The sequence below is a fragment of the Gymnoscopelus braueri genome (assembly GCF_963280865.1).
Source record: "Gymnoscopelus braueri genome assembly, chromosome: 20".
Lineage (NCBI taxonomy): Eukaryota > Metazoa > Chordata > Actinopteri > Myctophiformes > Myctophidae > Gymnoscopelus > Gymnoscopelus braueri.
The window spans coordinates 26,573,851-26,582,804 of record NC_137622.1 but is presented as its reverse complement, the minus strand read 5'-3'; the positions used below and the strand labels follow the sequence as shown (position 1 = coordinate 26,582,804).

Below are 8,954 nucleotides of genomic sequence, written 5' to 3'. Positions count from 1 at the left end.
ATGGACGTCCAAACGTGTGACTTCCTTTTCTTCAAGATGGCGACCGCTGTGGTAAGTGTTGCTTTATTAGGCCTCCTATATCAAGCTATTTTCTCCGCTTTGTTGACCTAATCACATGTTTGCATTGACGGTGTGGTGGTTTAATTGTCCAGCCATGGAAGCATCAAGTTTTCACAGAATGTTTTCACTTTAGAAGACTGTCTACTCCAATGGTTCCCAAACTTTTTAGCTCAAGACTTAGCCATGGTTCACATGATGCTCAACTGTCACATATGGCAGTCATGTTTCAGGGCTACTCAAGATTCTAAAGACAAATTAGACGTTTCTGCACCCAAACTAGTGAAAATAGCAGATCTACAAGCTCACAACATGCGTTGTGAGCTTGTAGATTGGCTATTTTCACTACTACTTAAACATTTGTTTTCTAATTTATGGTATTTCTTTGCATTCTTGTGGATTTGTTTTGTAAATATTTTTGAAATAATTAAATCAAAATGTAGGAAACAAAAAATAAAGGGATATTTACTTGTGATCCATAAAAATGTCTGCAACCCACAAATGGGTCCCGACCGAGTGTTTGAGAAACAGTGGTCTATTCAATGTGTTACATGTGTCATTGTCCCATCGAAATGAGCTTGGTTTATACTGCACTTTACTGCTGGTGAAATGTGTAGTAAAGATTAATGATTGGTGAACAGCTGCAATTGCGTTTAATCCTAGTTTTTTTTGTTTGTATAGTTAACCACTAAACCCCATATTGGTAACTGCAGTTCCTCAGGGCTCAATACTAGTGTCTTTTCAATAGCTGATCGACAAGTTCACAATGCCGCATTGTGAGCTTGTCGATCTGGGGTTTAAGTGGGTAGCTTATTTCTGTTAACTGTTAAGAGTATACTACTACACTTAAAAAAAGAAGAAGATATACTGTCTGCATCAATTGATATTCAGTCAGTACTGGTGTTATTGCATGTTTAATTTAATCTATGGAATACAATTAGTAAATTAATGGAATCCAATGTCTTCTTGGAATGTCAAGAAAAATGAAATTGTCAGCAGTAATGCAAAGCAGTGGTTCTCAATGTGGGGTCTCAAAGGACCGGCAGGGGACCTTGAGGGGGTTCCAGAGGGCCCCCAGCAAAATGACTTCATCTTTTCAGATGGGGTTCCACGGCCAAATTTAATTCAGGGAAGAAGAATGAAGAAGTTTGAGAATCACTGACTGATGTAGTATACAGTATAGGCTTCTAGACGGTGAGCTAAACATGAGAAAACATGGCCCTTTTACAGTAGTAGTACATGTATGGGTGAAATGCAGGGTGTACTGCATTGGATCCATGCACCAAATATTATCCTACCTAAAATACTGTAATACCTACTGTGGAAGTCTGTTTTGGACGCGACCGCGCTTTTCCCACCTGATCTTAGTAACTTCTGTGTTACGCCCCCTTCTGTGATGCACGCGGAACTGCTTCGCCAGTAGTCACTGTGTCACATTCCAGGAGGATGGCACTGGTCGGCTTTCCTCCGTGGCACTGCCTGGGGTGGGGCGTGGGGGCGATTTATGATTCCGTCCCTATCGGCACATACTGTAACTCGAACTGTGAGTCAGCTCTAGTGGTCGGCACGGCGACTCACTTGGCGGTGCTTCTTGTTGCTCAAATCCACTAGAGACGGCGCGCTTCCGTCATGCAACGTTTTTTTGCCTAACTACTGCTGTATTCCGTTCTCACCAAGTGGGCCGAGTGGTCTACCAGGGAGTGACAAAAGCTATGCCTAAACCTAACCTTAATCTTAATAAAATAATTTGTGACGCGTATTGGATGATAAATAAACATTGCTATGAGAGGGATTTGATCCCGAGGTGCTGGGATTGGAAGACTAATGTTAAACGTTGACGCCACGGTGCCAACTGGTATTGGTTTTGGGAGTGACTTAGCACTGTCTGCCCATGTGAGACTTTTTAGATGACACATGAATTATGGCGGTCAAAACATTGATCTTAGTGTAAATTCTACATCTTATTCACTGGATGGGAATACTAACTAATCATTCAAACATGAGTGATTATGTTTGTCTTGACATATTTCCTTATTCTTTTTGTATTTCTATTTCCTCAGGTGTCAGCTTTAGTTCCGGTTGAGAAAGAAAAACGTGATAGAGCAGCTCACATGATTGTGAGCCCGGAGTACATCAAACATCCATTGCAGAACAGGTATGACCATAGGTGTACATACTGTGTCTTAAATCCCTTGAATATCGTGGGGCAACAGATCAAGTTGTTTGACATCAATGGTTGCTGTCTAACTGAATTTCAGGTGGGCTCTTTGGTTTTTCAAGAATGACAAAAGCAAAACCTGGCAAGCCAATCTGCGTCTGATCTCCAAGTTTGACACAGTGGAAGACTTTTGGGCGTAAGTGTGTATGTATGTACTCTGTGTGTGTGTGTGTGTGTGTGTGTGTGTGTGTGTGTGTATATCTAAAAAAAACTGTTGGGAAACTTCACTTCGGTCGATTATCTCTCCCCTGTATATTTTATTTTATATCATTATCGTTGATTAGTCCCCTTTCCAACGAGATATAACTTGTAAGGATTGTGGAATGAGCGACACAGCCTAAAATACCAAAATCCCCCAATATTCTGATGTTGGTAAACTCTCGTTTTGAGCAACCTGCCAGCACTGCCAGTCACAGGTGTGTGACTGGCACCTGAGCATGGGTCCTGCAACTTTGTTGAGTTTGTGTGTGGCTTCAAGCAGCAACTGCCACGTTTGTCCCTTCAGGATAAGGCCTGTGCAATAGGACAAGTGGAAGCTGCTGTTCCGTTAGCAGAGTGGCAGCATTATTTGGTGTCAGCCCTGGTACCATATCCAAACTTGGGACCAAGTTCCATGAGACCGGTGGAGTCAAAGACAGACCGCAAAGTGGCCGTCCCAGGAAGACGATACCCCAAGAAGACCGGTTCCTCACCCTTGTTTCACTGAGGAACCATAGGCTTTCTTTCAGAGATTTACATGCAAGATTTGCACAACGGTCCCACAGATGGATGTCAAAGTTGCAGGACCCATGCTCGGGTGCCAGTTACACACCTGTGACACACCTGCCAGTCAAAGGTGTGTGTGTGTGTGTGTGAGTGACTGGCAGGTTGCTCAAAATGAGAGCGAATACCAACAAGCATATTGAGGGATTTTGTCAAATTCTTTTGGGGCGCTACCCACACGTTTAGCCATGTTGCTTTTTTTGCCCTCTGTTTGAAGACGGTCTGTAATTTGTTGTTGGATATAGTTTTGTCAAGTATTCCATGCCGTATTAATGTGGTATAAAGAAAACGGCCAAACTTTGATCAAAATATTAATTCTTCCTCATCTCTTAATTGTGCTGTCCTCTCATAAATTAAGTTATGTTTAACAATTTTACATTTTATTGGGACGTCCGGAACCACTGCTTTAGATCATATCTGTCATGTTATATAAATTAAATGACATGAAAGAAGGTGACATAAATGCTTAGAAAGTGACTAGCAACACTGATAGTAACATATTAGTAAATTATAATGTTTTGACAAAATATCCCTAAAACAAACTACAGTATATATTACATGTCACATTAACTGGTCATTGCCTGTGGATTTGTTCTTAAAGGAGTAGTTCACCCAAAAAATTACTTATTTTCTATCAATTGCACACCCCATGAAGCCTTGAATCCATGGATTTATTTTTGTGGCATTCCTAAACCAATAATTTCATTCCCGTCTCCTACCGGCTAATAATGTATCTGGTAGGAGACACATAGTAGATTATTTATGTCTCCTACCGGATACACACCCGCTCATCAAATTATTGGCTTAGGAATGGCACAAAAACAAAAATAAATCCATGAATTCAAGGCTTCCTGGGGTGTGCAATTGATAGAAAATATGTAATTTTTTGGGTGAACTCCTCCTTTAACCTGTTTGCGAAAAACCTTAATCAGTCTTGATTTTGTTGTTGAAGCACTCGCCCATAGGTGCATAAAGTCCAAATCAGTACGCTACCGTGCAATGTTCAGGCTTGTTTATTGGAGATTATTTTATGTATGCGCAGCCAGAAACTAAGTTGAGTTTGCAGATTTTTGTGTCATTGTTGAATAGAAGACACAAAGGAGAGTGGAGTAAGTGGCGTGCTGTAATTCAGTTTGCTTTAAAAAGTGTGTTCAGTCACTGTCCTACACAGGCTGTAGCTGTCATAAAAATGCTTTGTTAAATTAATTAACTTCTGTTCACTCCTAGATTGTATAATCACATTCAGCTGTCAAGTAATTTGATGTCTGGCTGTGACTACTCACTGTTTAAGGTAAGAGAACTTGGCTTGCAATCTTTGTCTTGACTATGTAATGAGTCACATTGTTCATGCTGGGGTATGTTAAATCCCTATCTTTCCAGAAATTGCTATGAATACAGCTTGGCACTACTGCCAGGGTGCATGTATCCAATTATGGTACTCTACGGTGCTTTAAAAAAGCGTATCTATCAACCCCATGTGATGGCAGGAGTCTGTTAAGATCTTAAGTCAAGAATGCTCTCAGCTGGTCAACCTGCCCAAATAGCCAGAGCACTTTGCTGCACAATTCTACATGGTCAATTATTTATTACATAAGCAGTAAGTAAGCGTTCGCTGTGCGATGACGGGTCAGCTTAAAACAAGATTTTTTTGGTTTTATGTTGGAAGGTGGTTAAGCCATGTGATTTTTATTTTTCCCCCCTATTTTTTCCTTGTGGAGGTTATGCTTGTTTCTGCGTTATCACGTCTCCACTGGCCAGAGTTTAGCTGTACTTTTGCAAGTCTGGCTGAATGCCTGTGTCTCCACTGTCTTAAGCACCTTGCCAAACCTGGAAGGAGCATAGCTTAGCCAGCCACATTTCATAACGGAGCCAAAACTGGCTGCTAGCTCTTGACATCTATTTAACACTTATTGATTCTGAATGGCACAGTCCCTGTCTTGAGGGGAAAGTTTTGCTGCTAGAGATGGGGCTGCAGTTTTCTATACGTCCCCTGACCTTTGGCTAACTGAGATAGATGGATACTGTAGGTACATATTCAATACATCTGTCCCTTTGGGAAACCTGAGGTTTGACCATTCATCTTTTTGGTGCAGGATGGGATCGAGCCAATGTGGGAGGACGAGAGGAACAGACGAGGAGGACGCTGGTTGATCACACTTTCCAAGCAGCAGCGCAAGGCTGACCTGGACCGCTTCTGGTTGGAGACGGTCTGTAATTTATTTTCACTTCTTTCAGCTTTCCATCTTTCCCACCCAAACATAGCCACTGACCACCACTTTTTTGCCCATTGCCCGGCCATTATTACTGACTGCCAGCAAATCTTATTTGGCCATAATTATATTTCCATGCATTTGCATAATAAACACTGACAATTGATGAACCAACTCGACAGTGAATTAATAGAGAAGGAATGAAGAATTATAACTTAAGATGAAATGTCCAATTGTAAAAACCTATTGCCTCAAAACAAACGCCTTTTATATACAGTATTTGTACATTCACCAGCGTATTAATCCGTAAATGCCAGAACAGTTGTTAACTTGGTGGAAATGTCAACTGTTGTTCCTGCAGCTCCTATGTCTTGTTGGTGAAGCCTTTGACGACCACAGTGATGACGTGTGTGGTGGTGTCATTAACATCCGATCCAAAGGAGATAAAATAGCAATATGGACAACAGACTATGAGAACAAAGAGGCCATCACACACATAGGGTGAGCTTAAGAGAGTCCGTTTAGTTAATCACATCCATCCATCCATCCATACATATTCAACCGCTTATCCGGAATCGGGTCGCGGGGGTAACGGTTCCAACAGAGATTTCCAGACTGCCCTTTCCAGGGCAGCATTAGCAACTTCCTCCTGGGGGATCCCGAGGCGTTCCAAGGCCAATGTGTGTGGAGATATAATCCCCCCATCTGGTCCTTGGTCTGCCACGAGGTCGTCTCCCAGTGGGAATTGCAGCGAGGACCTCTCCTTGGGAGAAGCTTGGGAGGCATCCGTACTAGATGCCCGAACCACCTTATCACAATACATTTTTATTGCACTGAAAATCATCTGCCGGGGGAAAAAAAAAAGGTGACCAAACGGATAGAATACTTGTGCTTCTAACTCCAATCTTTCTCATTGCTTAAGTTCAGTGATAGATTTAACTCTGAATGATTAATACATAAAGAAAATATAGTGAGATGTGTTGGTTGGTTTAGGCACGTTTATTAAAATGAGCTTTCAGTTGTATTGAAATTATTATTTTAATTGATACCTGTACAGATTTGAATCGATCGAACTTTTTCATGTCATGGACCCCCAAACTGATATGTAAAGTATTTGGCCACGGACCCCCATCTGAAAATGTTTAGTGCCAGGGACCCCAGAATGGAAGATTTGTGTTAAATGAAAGTTGAAAAATGTTCAAAAATAGCACAACGAAGTGACGCGCTGTGACCTTGTATATCTGCCATTTTTGAATAGCCAAGGTATAAAATATGGATAAAGTGGTTGAGATTATTGTGATGCTGTATTAACATTTTGCTGGGGAACCCCTGGGGGTCCCCGGACCCCACTTTGAGAACCACTGCTGTACAGTGTGGTGATTTTAGTGTGTGAAAGTTCAATATTGAAAAAGATCAAGACATTTTTATCTTAACATTTCGGCTTGATGGAAACTACTTTGAAAATGGGTCTCGGGTTGGAAAACGGGCCTACCCTTTTCACATGCAATACCTTGCGTTTCCCATTCATTTTTCCTTATGTGTGTACTCTTCTCAGGCGTGTCTATAAAGAGAGACTGGGTGTTCCACCTAGGGTGATCATCGGATACCAGTCACATGCAGATACAGCTACCAAGAGCAGTTCAAGCAGCAAGAATAAGTTTGTCGCCTGAGGAGATGCAGTTCACCAAGATTAAGTTTGATGATTGAAGAGGGTGTCATTTTCTACCTACTTCTGTTTACACTATTCCCAGTAGCTTTTCAAATTTATATAAATGAAAGCGACACCCAAAAAAGCCTTAAAGCTGAGATTTTTCATGGCCTTATTTATTTATTTAAGGGGGTACATTGATGCTAATTCTTTGTCAATGGCGTTGGAGCATATTTTTTTGTCTTGGTTTACTGTTTAAAAGGGAAGACCACTCATTTTCAACATTGAACATAGAGCTGCTGTGTGGAAATAAGAAAAAAGTCCCCACCCCCTCTATGTTGCCTAGAAAAGGATAATTGATTGAGGTCATGTGATCAGTGACATACGCACTACTTTTGGCTCCGCCCCCTCAGCCAAAAGTACACCCTGCGTATGTCACTGATCACATGACCTCAATCAATTATCCAGTTCTAGGCAACATAGAAGGGGGGGGACGTTTTTCTTATTTCCACACAACAGCTCTGAGGTGTATTAAAGACAGTTCAATGTTGAAAATGAGTGGTCTTCTCCTTTAAGGTTTAAGTTTCACTGAGAATGTTCTGAGGCTTATGTATTTTCTTTAACTGCATGGAGCACATTGTACTTATTGTCCTTAAATATCTTTAAATGTTCTGCTCTTTTGACAAAAGTTTAAATTAAAAAGAGAGGAAAAATATTTTACTTTCATTTTTTGCATTGGTATAGCCTGTGGCATATTTTTAATACGTCTGCTTCTGAGTTGCAAAATGTAAAAAGGTGGCATAGAAAGTGTTTAAAAACAAAAGAACTTACAGAATGACACAGGTTGATGCAAATGCTAGCACTTTTAATGGTAGGTATGAAGGATACTTGATATTGATGAAGACAAGTGCAGCAGTTTATTTCCAATATTAACCCCCCTCCCCTTCTGTCTTCAAATCAACATTTATTTGTATTCCATCTCGATGTCAACATTTATTTTGGTGTAAATTTGTTCTCCAAACCAGCTGGATATTTTCATTGTTATCTTTGCATTCCCTTGACTGGTCACACATCAAATAGTTGGTTGACATGTTGCATGTATATTGCTACTGTCATGTAAAACAGGTTTTTATTTTATGTTGAATATTGTGACATCTTTATTCTTGGAAGGGGGCAAAGGATTTTGTTATGTAAATCAGTAGGATATTTAATGGCAACAGAGTATTGATTGGGGTGACTGAATATGCCTGAATTGAAAAACAGTTTTCTGTACCTGAATGTACAAAACAGTGTTGTAAATAAATCTTTTCCCACCCTATTATGTCTTCTGAACTATCTCAATTGTGTGGGTTAGACATTATGGTGACTGGTGTAGTATATCTGGTACTGTATGTGGTGGCTTTTGTTTCCACTGATTTAAATGAAAATGAATTTCTGACTAAACTAAATGTCTGTCATTAACAAATGTGAGGGAATAAGTGCTTTATAAGGCATGTCAAGATTTCTATTCAATTTGAGCATGGCCTAAGTCCATTGACAATGAATGTTATGCTTTTAACACAAACGTGGTCAAGGAATGAAAGTGCTTTGAGAACAAACATGCCAGGGTTGCAATCAGTGCAGAGCAGTGGCGTAAACCTCTCAGATGAAAATATTTTACTTTTACTCAGTACTTACGTTGCAGATTTTGATTATTACAAAACACACTAACCACTTATATTTTACATATATTTTCGCCATTTGAAAATAGATCTACAAGCTCACAATTCCTTGCACTACCACACATGAGCGTGTAGATCAGCTATTTTCAAAATATCTTTTATACATGGAACATTCTGCACAATGAGTACTTCTACTTTTGTTAGTTGTTACTTACAGTACTACTACTTAAAGTACATTTTGATGCCGATACTTTTGTATTTTCACTTCAAGTACATTTTGAATACGGGACTTCTATTTTTAACAGAGTATATCTACATTGCAGTATTGATACTTTTACTTAAAGTAAAACGTGAGTACTTCTTCCATCACGGTGCAGATGGGTGCGCGCGCTGCGCGG

The 8,954-nt window shown here is 40.2% G+C and overlaps 1 protein-coding gene across 1 annotated transcript; it reads left to right on the top strand.

Moving 5' to 3' along the window:
• LOC308075631 (eukaryotic translation initiation factor 4E-1A-like) lies at window positions 1–6,935 on the top strand (the record flags this gene model as incomplete). Its single annotated transcript, XM_080415577.1, has 7 exons — window positions 1–51; window positions 2,118–2,212; window positions 2,316–2,411; window positions 4,265–4,328; window positions 5,131–5,244; window positions 5,609–5,748; window positions 6,803–6,935. 7 exons carry the CDS (start codon window positions 1–3, stop codon window positions 6,915–6,917), a joined length of 675 nt encoding a protein of 224 aa, XP_080271703.1. The 3' UTR covers window positions 6,918–6,935.
• Window positions 6,936–8,954: the final 2,019 nt, after the last annotated feature.